This window comes from Diabrotica virgifera, chromosome 1, assembly GCF_917563875.1.
Source record: "Diabrotica virgifera virgifera chromosome 1, PGI_DIABVI_V3a".
Taxonomy (NCBI): Eukaryota; Metazoa; Arthropoda; class Insecta; order Coleoptera; family Chrysomelidae; genus Diabrotica; species Diabrotica virgifera.
The window spans coordinates 27,643,204-27,660,217 of record NC_065443.1 but is presented as its reverse complement, the minus strand read 5'-3'; the positions used below and the strand labels follow the sequence as shown (position 1 = coordinate 27,660,217).

Sequence of the window (17,014 nt, the reverse complement as noted above, 5' to 3'; positions counted from 1 at the left end):
CGATACATCATTAGTTTTCGAGATATTTGAAGTTAAAAATTAAGCGCCACAATAATAATTAAGCGTCAAAATAACTGTGCCTTTACATGTTTAACTTTAAATATCTAGAAAACTAATGACTTTATCGTTACGAGTGAAGAGTATATTATTTACTTAGAGAAGATTGGAGAAAATAAATAATTTCACTAAAGTAGCAATTCCACTAGTGGCGTAGAATTTGGGAAGGTTCAATCATTTACTACCCATGTCGTACGCCTCTGGTAGTAGCCAAAACCTTTATTTGTCATAATTTATTATAATGTATGATATACTATAATAGTACCTACACTTTCTGCCAAGTATGAAGGATATATCAAATAATTTTAAAATACTGGTTTTAAATAGTTTTTAAATTCATAAATAAAACACGTTGTAACTCAGTAAATAGTCACATTTTATTTTAGTGATTTGGGTTAAATCTGAATATTTTGAGGTCTATAATCCACAACGCAGATATTGGATATTCTTAACGAATCACCCTGTATAAATTCGCAACGATAACGACAGAAAACTCAGCCAGCTGCGTTAACAAAATATAATAGCCTAATAAAATAAAAAAAAATCAAAATGTAAATTCGTACAGGTTAAAACAAATTTTATATCAAAGTTTAGCTGGGTACAAAAGATATTTTCAATGAAGTATCCAAATCATACAAGGGGATCATTGTTTAAATAATTAAAAAACGGTCATTTTTGCAAAAAAAAGACTTTTTTAACTGCTGAGGTAATCCACTTATCGATAAACTTGAAAGATTTAGCAACAAACTTCATACTGTCTGTGTGCGCGTAGGTCATACTGTCGTTTTTATAAAAATTCACTCTCGACATTCTTCCCAATCGCGCCTAAAGAAGTACCTGTAACTTCAAAAAGCAAAAAAAGTTAAACTCTGGAATTTATTTAAAATTATATATAAACAATATTTTACACACTTTACAGACTTACAGACATTTTGTAAGAGGAATCAGTAAAGAAACCGCATCAGAATTTTTTTCGTAAGGGAGTGGTCTCACAATATAAACTAAATTTTCATTCATTTTTATTTTCAAACTTGCTTCATTATTTTTTCTTCTTTGTAAAATATATTAAAAAACGACTAGGCCTGGATCACGCGTACCAAAAAAAAGTTGATTAATAGCTAGCTGAAATTTTTTTAATAGCTTAACGGTGTCTAGTCGGACACATTTTGATGTATGGGAAAGCTGGAACACGGGAAGTTTTAATTGTGGAACAGGTTAAAAATTTGGAACGTCATACTACGAAAACGTTTCATGTATTTTGTCGGACAGAACTTCCAATTGATATGTTGCCCTTTCATTAAACTCTCATGCAAAAATCAGACCAATATTTATCACCAACTGGGCATTTTAATAAGTCCGACACGTGGAACATGTCAAATGACAGGAATTATGTTGGTGATAAATAGCAGTCTGATTTTTGCATGAGAGTTTAAAGAAAAGGGTAACAAATCAATTGGAAGTTCTGTCCGACACAATACATAGGACGTTTTCGTAGTATGACGTTCCAAATTTTTAACCTGTTCCACAATTAAAACTTCCCCTCTTCCAGTGTTCCCATACATCAAGTTGTGTCCGACTAGACACCGTTAAGCTATTAACAAATTTTCGGCTTGCTATTAATCAACTTTTTTTCTAGATCCAGGCCTAGACCTTTTTGTTTAATTTCTGTTTTATAACATTTGTTGTATTTCTTCTAAAGTTTTACCCTTTGTCTCAGGAACAATCCAAAATGACAATAACGAAGCCAGGAAATTAAAGGAAGCAAATAGAAAAAAAGGGCCGAATAATCCTGTGTAGGTAAAAAGATAATAAAATACATTGTTAGCTATAATAGCAGTTACGCCAACACTTGATGTAACAATAGCAACGCCTTTTGACTTGACACTCGATGAAAAAAGTTCGCCTAACATTAAAATAGGAACAGGGCCTATTCCAAACGAACAAAACAGTATGTATAGTACAAAACCAAACAATGGAAACCATTGTATTAATTCTAGATTAACGTGTTTATGATAATCGCTTACCAAAAAAAATCCACCTTCAAGACTTAACACTATAGCCGCTAAAAACGTGGAAAGCATAAAAGCTTTTCTTCTACCCAATTTGTCTGAAAATATAGACGAGCATGTATGGCTAATACATTTAACTGCTGTATAAATTATAGCAGATAGTTTAGGATCAACGTTAGTTCCAGATTTTACAAATATAAATTGCGTGTATGACGCAAATGTCAAAAAACCACCCCAAAGTACAGAAGTCCTCAAGAAAGTCGCTGCAAGTAAAGCTTTCCTGTTTGTTCTTATGGCAAACAAATCTTTCCAGGAACCAGACTCAGACAGCTGACGTTTAACTGCTGCCTCCATAGCTGTGAACTCTTCCTCAATGTCGTTTTTTTGTCTAAGTCTTCTAAGGTTTTGTTTTGCTTCTTCATATCTACCTTTAGCTATGCAAAAATAAGGAGAATTTGGCATAAAAGGAAATATTGCGAGCAGCAGGACCGGAATAAACACAGAAATTAAGGAAGTTGTTTTTACACTAAGATAAGCACCTAAAATGTTGACTACGCACTGACCTGTAAATATAAAGCAACTGAAAGCGTTGCCCCAAAGACCTCTTATTTTCGGGGTTGCTATTTCTCCAATGTACACGGGCAGACAAGATAATACTAGTGCATCACCACAACCTACCAATAACCTTGCACCATATAATCCATACAAGTTAGTAACAAAAGCTTTGATTAACCAAACTGCTATATGCGGTATCGATGACAAAATTATGGCTTTTTTTGTTCCAATGCGATTTACGAGGGGTATAAGTAAGGGTGTTAGAACCACTACTCCTACAATTTCTAAAACTGTAAAAAATGAGGCTTGCTGTTCGGTTATGTTGTAGTTAATTTTATCTTCTACTATTTTCAGTAAGAATGGTGACGGCCAGGCAAGGAGCATTCCACATGTAAATCCCCCAAGTGATCCTAAAAATAATAAATTGTTATAAATATATGAAGTGTAAAATATTCTTAACCCATTCGTGGTCCCGACTGCATATATGCTGGCACTTACAAAGGGAAATGACTACCTGCATATGCAAACGTGTCCGCGAATGGGTTTAAACTGAAAATATGGGAAAATAATAAATAATGATATCGAAAATCTAAGATATATATTGTTTCTTTAACTTCTACTATTTCTACACATAAGTCATAACGAATCGTGATCTATAGTTATAGTGCAGTAACTGAAGGTTTTCACCTCCGATTTCGTTCAGCCTTTATGGATTTTCATGAAAATTGGTAAGTAGTTAGAGTATTAGAGGATACCTCAAGAAAAAATGTGACATGGTGCCAACTTGCGTTTTTAGCGTTGGTGGGTGGATCGTATCGATTGTTGGGGGGTGACCATTATTTTATGAAAAATAACCCCATAAATCGATAGAGGAGCAAATTCTAAACAAAATTTTAGATCAAGTAATTAAAATAAATCAATACTTTTTGATCTATTAAAGATTAATAATTTTAATTTTTCGTGAAAAAATGAATACTCTAAAGTGGTTTTTCATAAATAAATCAAAAACTATAATTAGTCCAGGAACCGAAGCTTTTCAATTCGCAATTTTTACAGAATGAATCAATTTGCTTGAAAATTTGAGAATAAGTAGTGGATAGTCCAAGGATCAAAATCTATATGATGTCGAATGACGCTTTTACCATGGGGGTAGTTGCCACCCCATCTCAGGGGTGGAAAATTTTATTTTGTTTGGACCGCAAAAGTTGATAAAAACATTCATTCTAAGCAAAAAATGCTATATACATTTTTTTTGATAAAATTAATAGTTTTCGATTTATTGGCTATCGAAAGTGTTAGTTTTACATAGCAAAAATCACATCGAAAAAATCATTACAATTTCATATTTAAACATTTTTTCGTATCTCTGATGCTAATCTTCCTATTCTGAAGAAAATCCATTTTTTCCAAACTACAAAAATTCGTTATTCGTTTTTAACTCCATTTTTTTAAAAACTAATCATTCTAAGCCGGTCAAACTTCTAAAACCTATTAATTATACATAAATAAAGAAGACCAACTAAAGTCAATGACTAATTTTAATTAGGGTGGTGATTAGGGGGTTACTTTCAATCACTTTTTCGCTGAAAAAAATTGGGACTGATATTATATCCATTACAAGTCACTTAATTGACTCGAGCTAGAGAGTTTTTTACTATTTCTGTAGATAGATTATTTTAAATACTTAACCTTTAACTACCCGCTCATCAAGTTATAACATAAGTACACGCGTGGCGTACTTTATACGCCACAAGAAAATACACTTAAAAACAGCGGATTTGTTTATTTTTTTTTTAAATACACTTAGTTGTTTGTTATAAACCTTATTCGGCATCAGTAAATACTTGCGAGTTCCTTCTCAGTAAGCCAATTGGGATTTATAACTGGAATCATGGAATAACTGGATTCCATGATAAATAAAATTACTAATAAAAAATTTTTTGAAATGTGATTTTTTACAGGAGAAAAAGTATTGTTTATAAAGAAAAATAAGTATATTTTGTGCCATAATGACTAAAAAACAATTGAAATATGTACTTATACTACTACTTATATTAATATAATCATGGCGTATATTGTCGACCACCGGAAACAACAAATAATAAACTGTAAATTACTATCTTCCCAGAACGCCGATTATAAGGAAACTAAAACCAAATTGTAAAGCACATTCCAGTAATAGGTAAGAGAGATAAACAAGGTGAAAAATTAAATTTTTAAATATATTTGCAGTAGAATTATTATATCTGGCGTACAAAATACGCCAGCGCGTGTAGTTAAAGGTTAAAATCAATTTGAACAAGTTATCCTCGAAAAATGCATAGTTTTCCCGTCTTTTGACTTTGAATCTACAATATTTAGCATTTGACGAAGAAAAGCTAACATATAATAAAGTATAGCTCGATTACTATTGGTCTTAAAGAAAATTAATAAAAACGGTTTTGTTTATTTTTTCAAAAGGTACATTTTTTTAGGTAAAGTTGTTTTGATAAAACGAAAACTTTTGGAGTTATTAGCAGAAAACTTATTAAAACATTGATTTTTTCGAATAAAACTAACACTTTTTATAGCGAATAAATCGAAAACTATTAATTTTATGAAAAAAATGTATAGAACGTTTTTTGCTTAGAATGAACGTTTTTGCCAACGTTTGCGGTCAAAATAGAATAAAAAATTTCCACCCTCGAGATGGGGTGGCAACCATCCCCATGGTAAAAGCACCCTTCGGCATCATATAGATTTTGATCCTTGGACTTTCCACTACTTATTCTCAAAAGTTCAAGCAAATCTATCCATTCTGTAAAAATTGCGAGGTTATGTCGTATTTTAAGCTTAATAACTTGGACTAAAGAATATGGTTTTACAAAAACGTTATTATCATATAACTTGAAGCTAATAAAAATCGAATAAATTCCTTCTTAAAAAACCTTTTAATATTATTAAAGTGAGTTATAGGTAATAATAGTAGGTGGCCTTGGCTGCTAAATTTAAAGTTACTAAAGCGTCATGGGAACCCACTGGGTTGTGAAACTTAGGTCCTAAAACAAAAAAAAATATTAAGTTTTACATTTTTGTGGGGATTTTCCATTTTATAATTTAATTTTCCGTTTCCAAAAATGGTTTTTATTTTTCGATTATAGCGCAATTTTTCCAAAATTCAAAAAATGGCTCAAATAAAATTTTTGTTATTTTTACGTAAGGAATTCAAATCTCCAATAAAAAATGGGGGTTTCTATTTAAGATTTTAAAGTAACCTTCTACCCCACTTTCGTGGAGGTTTTGTTTGGTGTCATTCGATATATTTTTACGTGTTTTTCAATTTCTCGATCTTATGTTCATTTTGCTAAATATTCGCTTTTTTGTGAAATTTTGTGACTCACACATTTCCTTATGCGCCGCTCAATTTGTCAGATTTTTGAATTATACATATAGCTACACCGTTCTTCATGTATTCAACTTACCTTGGCTTAATCTGACATTTTCGAGTTTTTCTAAGGTTAGATTTTTTTACGCACTGCCCCCAACGCAGGCCCCTGTATTAAGAGTGCAGATATGGTAGGGGTACTTTACAGGGTACTTTACATAGACAATAGGCTGTTACAACAAGATAAAGAATCACAGGGTAAGTTGATTCATCACCTCGAGAAAAGGGCTTATGAACAAGAAACGTTGATCGAATTATTGCAATTCTGTCTTGACGAAAAAAAAATCAATAAAAACATCAAGAGATCAGACGTCCAATTCCTCTATTGGTATCTCAGAAAAGGAACAGGTGGCGCGCCAACTATCAACAGGCTTAACGCCTTCAGAATCGACAACACAACATACTTCTGTATATGATAGAGTGGCAGATATGAACGACGTCGTGATAACTCTAACCTCAATACAAAGGTAAATATAATCACTAATGAACAAATACGAGATGCAGTCGAAGCAGCGAAGATGTATAACAAACCCATTACTGGAACAGCTTCTAACTCTAATTGATCTATAGAAGTGAAGACAGTTCCAAAACTTGGATTTTTAAGTGTTTATCAACTGCATCCTGAAACGACAACCAAAGACTTGACCAATTATTTAAAGGTAAATGCTCCAAATATCAATTTCTACTACAAGAAGATAAAGGTTACCGAGTACCAAGCAAGCTTTAAAGTTTTATATCCATTGGATTACAAAAATGAAGTCTTCAGCCCCAGCATCTGGCCTGAAGGTTCAATGGTTCGTCGTTTTGACTTCAAGTACAAGAATTTTACCAACCGCAGTCTCCAACAAACCGAGAAATAATTGTTACGAGTCCGACATTAGGCAATCTAGACAAATAAGTTTAAAAGCAATACCAATCAACTAAAAATCGTATGTGTTAACTCTCAATTTTGTATACTGTCTAATATATACTAAACATATCGGCGTACGTTTCACTTTCTGTTTTGACTTTAATTTGATTGAAAATGAATCGTACTGCATGGGAAAAGTTATAGCGGACGGACTATACGTATACAGATATAGTCTAAGAGCTGGGAGTGGATTTTGTGCGTGATAAGTAATATGGAAAAACTATACGGGGATATGTTGAATTAGTTGTGTACATGACTTTCACCAACGGCCGGAAACCAGAGTTGGGGCCGAGGGTAGTTATAAGGGGTCAAAGTCGCGGATTTTATTATTTTTTTTATGACGCTCATGATCGAGATAGTGCACCAAAATTTGGGAATAAGTAGGTCATGACGTACCTAAGTAAAATCTCTAGGGGCTCAACGCTGCGTGGCCGACAAAGGGGTGGGGGTAGGGGTGAATATAAAAACTATAAAGGGTTTTTTGCGACGTTCGTGATTGAGATAGTGCACCAAAATTTGGGTATAAGTAGACCATGACATAATTAATTAAAATCCCCAGAGCCGGAAACCAGAGTGGGGAAGGAAGGTAGTTATAAGGGGTCAGAGTTCCGTTTTTTATTATTTTTTTTGTGTCGCTTATGATCCAGATAGCGCGCCAAAATTTGGGAATACGTAGGTCATGACGTAACTAAGTAAAATCTCCAGGAGTGGAACGCTGCTTGGTCGACAAAGGGGTGGGGCAGGGGTGAATATAAAAAAATATAAGGGGTTTTTTACGACGTTCGTGATTGAGATGGTGCACCAAAATTTGGAAATAAGTAGAACATGACATAACTAAGTAATATCCCCAGAGGCGTAAACCAGAGTGGAGGACGAGGGTAGTTATAAGGGGTAAAAGTCACAGTTTTTATTTTTTTTTTTGTGGCGCTCATGATTGAGATAGTGCACCAAAATTTGGGAGTAAGTAGGTTATGACGTAACTAAGTAAAATCTTCAGGGGCGGAACGCTGCTTGGGGTACAAAGGGGTGGTAGGCAGGGGTGAGTGTAAAAATATATGGGGGTTTTTTTTGCCGTTCGTGATCGAGATAGTGCACCAAAATTTGGGAATAAGTAGATCATGACATTACTAAGTAAAATCTCCAGGGGCGGAACGCTGCGTGGGGGACAAATGTTGTGCCGCGTCACAAAAAAATAATACACACTGCGACTTTGACCCCTTAAAACTACCCTCATCCCCAACTCTGGTTTCCGGCTCTGGGGATTTTACTTAGCTAAGTCATGGTCTACCTATTCCCAAATTTTGGTGCACTCAATCTCAATCTAGCACGTCGCAAAAAATCCCTTATATTTTTTATATTCACACCTACCCCCACCCCTTTATCGGCCACGCAGCGTTCTACCCCCTGGAGATTGTACTTAGTTACCTCATGACCTACTTATTTCCAAATTTTGGTGCACTATCTCGATCATGAGCGTCACAAAAAATAATAAAACGGCGATTTTGATCCCTTATAACTACCCTCATGCCCAACTCTGGTTTTTGGCTCTGAGGATTTTACTTAGATATGTCATGGTCTATTTATTCCCAAATTTTGGTGCACTCAGTCAATCACGAACGTCGCAAAAAAACCCCTTATATTTTTTGTATTTACCCCTGCCCCACCCCTTTGTCGGCCACGCAGAGTGCCACCCCTGGAGATTTTACTTAGTTACGTCATGACCTACTTATTCCCAAATTTTGGTGCACTCTCTCTCGATCATGAGCGTCACAAAAAAAAATAATAAAAAAGGCGACTTTGACCCCTTATAACTTCCCTCATCCCCAACTCTGGTTTCCGGCTCTGGGGATTTTACTTAGTAATGTCATGATCTACTTATTCCGAAATTTTGGTCCACTATCTCAATCACGAACGTCGCAAAAAACCCTTTATATTTTTTATATTCACCCCTACCCCCACCCCTTTGTCGGCCACGCAGCGTTCCGCCCATAGAGATTTTACTTAGTTACGTCATGACCTACTTATTCCCAAATTTTGGTGCACTATCTTGATCATGAGCGTCAAAAAAAATAATAAAATTCGCGACTTTGACCCCTTATAACTACCCTCGGCCCCAACTCTGGTTTCCGGCCGTTGGTGAAAGTCATGTACACAACTAATTCAACATATCCTCGTATAGTTTTTCCATATTACTTATCAGGCACAAAATCCGCTTCTATCTCTCCGACTAATAAGTTGATGCTCCCAATTTGTTTCCAATAAATGCAAATATTAGTTTCTGTGCGATAACTCAGTTAATTTGGAGGCTACAGTGTCGAATAAAAAACATTTTAAACGTAATTTCAAAACCTAGAGGATTATTTACATTAAAATATTTTACAAACTTTTCCTTTTAACATTCAATCCTATAACATTGTACATATTATTTTATAGTATTTTATGTCAGGTATTTCCTAACATACAGTCATATTATATTATTATATTGGCGCGTCCGCATTGGTAAATTTTTCGTGCGTATTGAACTAATGGTTCGTTGGCCCTAAAAGTTGGACAACGAAATACAACGGTATCCCCTCCTAAGGGTTTGTTTACTACGGAGACCAAAGATGGTATCGCTAGGATCCTACTCTTAATTTTGGTGAACGCGCGCATTTAAAATAATGCATCTGGCGATCGATAATAGGTATTATGGTACGAGCAGTACGAGGGATACCAGGGAGCGAGGGTCGGCACCTCGTCCAATAGCGCGCACCCGATACGCTATAGTATTTCCCCCGCTCCGTGCAGTCAGTCAAAAGTTACTGTTCACTTGACTTGTCGTGTAATTATTCGATAATCTCAAATTTCGTTGTTTTCAAATTAAATTTATGCTGAAAAAGTGAATTTCCTGTGAGTTTCTACTATGGATTGTACACAATCAGGTATGTACTTAATACTTTATCTAGTTTTGTTATCAAAAGAAAGATTTTTCGTACCTTTAGCTCCATTAGGTAACTAGCCCTCAAAAGATCCTATAAAATCTGAGCATTTCTGAGCATTTCTAAGTAAAAATTTATGTGGTTTGCCTTAAAGTAGACTCTATAGTATTCTAAAATGCTTAGCTCAGCCACCCCAACCCACCCCTCTATTTTTGGCAATAATTTTTTTGTATGGACTAAAAAAACCACATGTTCTGTTTATTTATGAAAATCTGTTTATCTTGTTTCCAGGGTCTTCTGGGGTGCGGGTTTTAACTAGAAACGATTTATTAACTATAATGGAACGCTTCCAACTTTTAACAAAAAGTTGGAATTTATGGAGTTGGAACTTCTGCATCAATACTCTGAAGGTGACCCAAACAATGCAGATGCAAAGCACAAGCTGTCGATCATACGTCACCAATTCAAGCAAAAGTGGTCAGCTGCTCGCACTACCAATGCCAGATTCCTGGAAATGAATAAAGAATGGCTCAAGGGTACAATATTCCTACCAAAATCAGGTACCTATTTACGTGAGACTTTCTTTTTTAAAATAGAAAATCTACGGTTTCGTTTTGATTTAAATCTGTCTCCCTCCATCCTCCGATAGTACTATTTCTAGGTCTACCCATTGTCAAGGAGGCTCTGCAGAAGACAAATTTACACCAACACGTCCGTAGTTTCTCGGTATAAAAGAAACTATTTATACCGCAGTATGGTTAGAATGTCCTCTATCGAGGAATAAGTGAAATTAATAATTGAATAAGTCGACATTCATTTCACTTTCTTTTTTAGTTCGATTATATTTCATGGAATTTTATCAGTTACTAATAAAGGTTTATCTTTTGTTACAGGATTAAGTATAGGTATACCTCAAAAGTCGTTCTCAGAATTATGTAAAAGGAGTAAAAGGCGAAAAACTCAAGAGCTTCGAACGTCTGACTTACATGAGCTGGCATACGAAACACAAATGAAATTGCGAGAAACTGGCGAAGTCGAAGCATCAAAAATCGTAAAGGTCCTCACCAGAAGTTCTCAGAAAGTAAAAAAATATGCAGCAGCAATAAAAGAAAAGACAGCTGAACAAGAAAAAGAAATTTCGACCAAATTGACACACTTTCGTTCCCTGTTTATGTTTGTTGAGGCGGGACTTACCCAGGCCCAGTATGAAGTGGGTACTCAGTATAAAGAATGCTACCCCGAAATCTACAGCATAACTGAAACCTGTGCTGAAGTAAGGGTACAAAGCTTAATGGATCACACAATCAAGCGGTTATTATTTTGCATCTTGGTGAGAGCGTCCTGGAGCAACTGACTGAATCTGAAAAGCAGTCCTTTGTGCTTATCAGCAAATGGGGTTGTGACGGATCTTAACAGACTCAGTATAAAATGAAATTTGAAAATGAGACTGATTCCGACTCAAACATTTTTCAAAGCTCTGTCGTTCCCCTCGAACTAGTCTATGGAAACGAAAAAAGAATTATATGGCAAAATCGAACTCCATCATCACCACGGTATTGCAGACCAATACGCATACGATTTGTGAAAGAAAACACTGACGTGACCAATGAGGAGATCGGATACGTTGAAAATCAAATAAACGAACTGAACAAGACCAAGATCGACAACATATCCGTCAGACACAAAATAGTTTTTACCATGGTGGACGGCAAGGTATGTAACGCAGCAACACATACCAAGTCAACCATGAGATGTTACATATGTAGCGCCACATCCACTGATTTCAACGACCTTACAAAGGACAGACCCTGTAATACGGAAAACATGCGATTTGGTCTGTCTTTGCTGCATGCTTGAATAAGATTTTTCGAGAGCATTCTGCATGTAGTTTATAAATTACCGGTCATGAAGTGGAGGGCTCGCCTGACTGCCGAAGAGAAGAAATTAGTGGAGACACGAAAAAAGAAATCCAAACCAAGTTTCGTGAAGAACTAGGATTACTAGTGGATATTACAAAGGCTAACTTTGGAAACACAAATGATGGCAATACCAGCAGACGATTTTTCGAAGAATACGAAAAATCTGCCGAAATAACTGGGATTGACCAGAATTTAATCTACCGATTAAAAATCATTCTAGACACCATGTGCTGCGGGATAAAAATGAATACAAAAAAATCCGAAATTTATTGCAAAGGAACTGCTGAATTGTACGTATTTTTTGTACAATTTTTACCCAACGCCGCCGACGTTACATAAGGTGTTGCGTCGAGAGTAAATTTTCGAGAGTAGCCTGCAACACAGACGTTTTCAATAGGTTGTTATTGACATCCGATCCCATGCTGACTGGAATGAGGAACGCTAGACATAAAAGGAAGAAGACCACTCTTTCAGCGGATACCATCAATATTTTGGAGGAAATAGTATATTGTACAACAAGAGAGAAAAAAGACATATTTCTCACGAGCGCAGAAGTTTGTTGGCACGAGCCGAGGCACGAGGCGAGTGGTTCAAATCAAGCGAGAGAGAAATATGTCATTTTCTCTCGTGTTGTACACTGTACTTTTTCTATGGATGCGTTTTTGTCAAGAGTTCAAACTTCAAAATTAAATAATTTAGGTGCTTTTAGGTATATTATATGCCTAAATTGAAATAAAATACATATATACACATAGGTATTTAATATTCTTAATATTTATATAATTCATTTATTTAAAATTATAATTCACAGTTGAACAGTCTTAAAAGCAATTTTTGATAAGTTTTGACAAGTTGTTTGACATTTTGCATGATAAAAATAATTGTGTTTGTATTGTGCATGTTACATGGAAATGGCGATTGTATGTATGTAAACCGGCGGTGAACCCGTGAGAAAAAATATTTCTCACTACAATGGCCGACTTTTCTCACTGTCAGAGAAATTGTTCGTTTTGAATGTATGTAAGTAGTGCGAGAAGTTGCACATTATATAGCATCCATAGAAAAACGATATTTGCAATATTAGTCTTAAAAATGATTCTGAAGATGATCTAAATTAGAAATAAAACCTGTTAAAAATAATATTTGCATTTTTTTTAGTCTATTATACCTAAAAGTAGAACAAAATACTTTAATAATACTATAAGACGCAAAAAATCTTTTTGTCCGACTTTTAGGGAAAAATACCTCTCTGTGCAACGCAAGAATTTGCGACGCAAATTTTTACCAGTGAGGACGCGGTGCTCAAATCATTTGATCTTCGCTCGATAAAGTATGGAGCGTGTGCGTTGTGTGCGTCGAAAATTCTTCCGTCCGATTTATGCGACGAACACGTCCACACTAGCACAATTTACTTCGAGCACGCAAGTATTTGCGACGAACAGCTGGTACGCACGAAAAATTTACCGATGCGGACGCGGCATACCATACAACTTCTGTGTCTACTATAATCCAAACAACTCGAAAAATCTGAATGAGGCCTAAGAATAAGATTTCAGGAGTCGATGCTATGCGTGGATATTTTTTGCTTACACCGAGAGAAAAAAATTCTTGACATAAAGAAACTTTATTAATATTTAAGAAAGATCGACTTGGCATATTGCCTAAGAAATATATCTTTGTATGTAAGATATAATTTTCTAAAATATTTCAAATAAATTCTACTATAGCCAAAGAAATATATCTTAAACATGATTGAACTATCACTTTCTGGCAAACTTCAAACCCATTTATCAGAAAGAAATTACACTTGATGTTAATTAATTTTATTAGTCATAAAAATATATTTTCTACACATTAGAAAACTGTTCTTTCTGAGCAATAATATTTCTTAGTAAGGAATATTATTATTTTACTATTAATAATTTATTTATTTAATGTTAAGAAATATATTTTGCAGAGTTAGAGTTAAGTTAATATTTCTTGAAAATAAAGTGATATTACATACGGCGAAATAAATCATTGTGTTAAGGTAAAATCATTATTTATTAATAAAACAAGATATAAAACGTTATTATTACATACAAATATTTTCTCCACCCTTAAACCACTGGCTTCTACACAACAATAAAAGGATGGAGAGGCAAATCCAACTTCCTCAAATTTTCCTTCTTTTGTTAATAGCACTTTGTATATCAGCAATTCACTAAAACAAAATCGTTATGTAGAAAGAGTAAACTCACTTTAATAAAAAAATTTTTATAAAGATATGTATATTTATTTTGACAAATTTAGGAAATACAAAAAAAAACAAATACACGGCCCCACGTAAGAACTATTAATACTAATAATAATCAATCATATTTAGTTCAAGCATATGGCATTATTTAACCTACATATATTTGTTTATTTTTTTCTTTTTGTTAATGAAATATTAATTATTTATCTGTATAATATTAAGTCACACAATAAACATTGTTAGCTAAAACAAGAGGGAAAATACAACCAATGTAAAGCATTGAAGCAGACATAATAATATGTAATTTTCTTAATTTTTATAATCTAAAAGAGACAGCATACCTAATCATTAAGAAATTTTATTACGGGAAAGTATTATTAGTTTACATCTAAGTCATTTAATACATATTAACTAATTCACGGTTTTCGGCAATAACATTTCTTAACCATAAACATATATTTCTTTTAGACTAACTGATTTCTTTATCTCAAATAAACTAACAGAAAAAATCCTCAGCGTTGCACCCGCCATGTTTGATATAGCGTTATATTGTATATTTTTATAGAAGACGATACATTCAAGAAACCTATTATAGTTGATACATAAGTATACACATTTTTAAAAAGGTAGTTACATGTATGAAATTCTGGAAGGTCCCGCAGTTGGTTAATAACTCCTTTCTTAATATTGTTCTGAAGCTATATATATATATATATATATATATATATATATATATATATATATATATATATATACGTCTTCATATCAAGGCGAGATCCGACTAAATCGAGGACAACCCGAGATCCACCAATAGGAAATTAATTATTGGAGTATATTGTTCATAAGTATCTTTATAATTAACATATTAATCATGGCACACTTAGAGGGGAAAAGATTTTTGTACTTAAATTTTTCTGATAAATTTACAGCGAAACGAGATCCGTCGCTGAAAAATAAAGGGGAGGACTTATATACGAAATTTTAGATATTTACCGTTCAACGCGAGATCACACACTGATGCCAGCTCTAAAGAGTATTAGTCGAGCGGTTGGAGCTCGTGTTGTATTGTATATTTCCCACGATATAAAGATATATAATGGGCGTAACTTTTAAGTATCGCTTCTTTTGTGTCTTTAACGTCTACGATTGACCTTTCAGAAAGTCCCTTAGTTTTATTACATACATAAGGGTGTGAAAAAAGAAAAAGAATACTTGACAAATAATAACCATTTAATAATGATAATTATTTGCAATACAATATTTTAAAACTATACATTAATATTCTTAAAAAACACTTACTACGAAACCAAAATGTAATTATTATATTCTTAAATAATACAAATTGTTACAAAATAATTATTTAAATGATTGCTTGTTTTAAAAATACATTACAAGAAAGTAAAATTTTTTATAAATATTATTAAAGTATAAAAAATAAAATAACTCAATATGTAGAAATTATTATTTGATAGTTAAAAAATGATTTTAAGTAAAATGATTTAAAAGATAAAAAGAAACACACATAATTTTAAGGGTCAACTCCTAATTTCATGAAAATTTGGATTTAGATTCTACCCATCCCCCACTTCAAAGTTGAATTTGTGCCGTTGATTGCTTTTACTTGGAGGGTGAAAAAATATACGTTTAAAATAAGTCCGGAAACAGATTTGACTAAGTTTAAGCAACTTTTGTTCTATAGAGTTTTTTTAACTTAGGTACTAGGTTAATTTAGTAGTAGGTACTAGAGTCACTTGCGACTAAAAATATTTACTTTTCAACAAAAAAAAAAACACGTTTTTCGGCGGTTTTTCGCAAATACTCAAAAAGTAAGTATTATATCGAAAAAATATTCTTGGAAAAAATGTAGCATATAAAAAAAACGAAAAATTTTTATATTTTTAGTATATTTTTAGTCTATAGAACCAGTAAAAGTAAATTTGTAGCTCATAAAAAAGACGATATTATCCTTCAAATTCCAAATCAAATATTTTAACGTGATACATAGTACCAAAAAATGAAGCTCTTTTCGGGGAAAACCCATTAAAAATTTTTTTAAAGTGTTAACAAAAAGCTTTATTTTATTTTATAAAAGTTATATACGGGTAGGAGAGACAACGGAACGAATTTTCGAACGTTTAAACAGACGACATCCCAGATTTACCAATTTCTGGACAATTGATCCAAAGGCTGGATTCTAACAACGAAACAGTTGTGGATTTTCAAGTTTTCAATGAGAGTTAGAATGAAAAAACATTAGTGACCTCGAGTATGATGGTTTGGAGAATTTGGCTGGTTATATCTGCCATAAATTGAAGGACTCCAGTATTCAATCCGTAGATGTTTCAACGTACACGTGGGTTGATCATTTGAGTAAGTGTGGTTTATGTAAACCATCAGACACTCTCTTGTCATATATTAAGGAACTGGAGGCAATTTTTCCTTCCACATGAATGGTGATTCCATTTTGGTAACTAAAAATTATTTAGAAAACCTTATGTCCAAAAGTGTAACTGTAGACTGTTCTAACAAAGCGAACAAGTTATTTTTTAGGTCTCGGATGTACTTCCGAATTAAAGAATTAAACAAGTCTCTTAACAACCTGACATTGCGTAAAAGAAAAATTATGAAAACTGCTACATAGTTGCTGTATGTACGTCTATTTCACATGCACAAAATTTAAATAAAGTGCATGGCATGAAAACTGTAAAACTTATTTTTGTCTTTTCCAAGCCTCTTACTTAAATCTGATGAAATACATTATTTAAAAAGTAAAAAATTTTGTTTTTTTATCAATCCATTAAATTTATGGTTTTATTTTGGGGCTTTTCTTCCCCTTGGTAAAAATTATATTTACTAATGTGTAGGCCACTAATCAATTTTTGCCAACTAACGAAATATAATAATTTTAGTAGATATCGATTATATGAATATTTTTATTTTCCGGATACCAATATAATCAAGAAACTGGGTACTTTACAAATAACTG

The 17,014-nt window shown here is 33.5% G+C and overlaps 1 protein-coding gene across 3 annotated transcripts in view; it reads right to left on the bottom strand.

Moving 5' to 3' along the window:
- Nucleotides 1–429: 429 nt before the first annotated feature.
- The window catches only part of LOC114330977 (facilitated trehalose transporter Tret1-like), a 29,574-nt gene continuing 12,989 nt past the window's right edge, over nucleotides 430–17,014 (bottom strand). Inside the window, exons 2-3 of one of the 3 annotated variants that reach the window (XM_050646346.1) lie at nucleotides 2,630–3,031; nucleotides 430–900 (exon numbers count right to left, since the gene is read on the bottom strand). In XM_050646346.1, coding sequence (XP_050502303.1) covers nucleotides 845–900; nucleotides 2,630–3,031 — 458 coding nt within the window. In that variant the 3' untranslated portion in view covers nucleotides 430–844. The other 2 variants (XM_050646376.1, XM_028280425.2) reach the window with 2 other exon arrangements.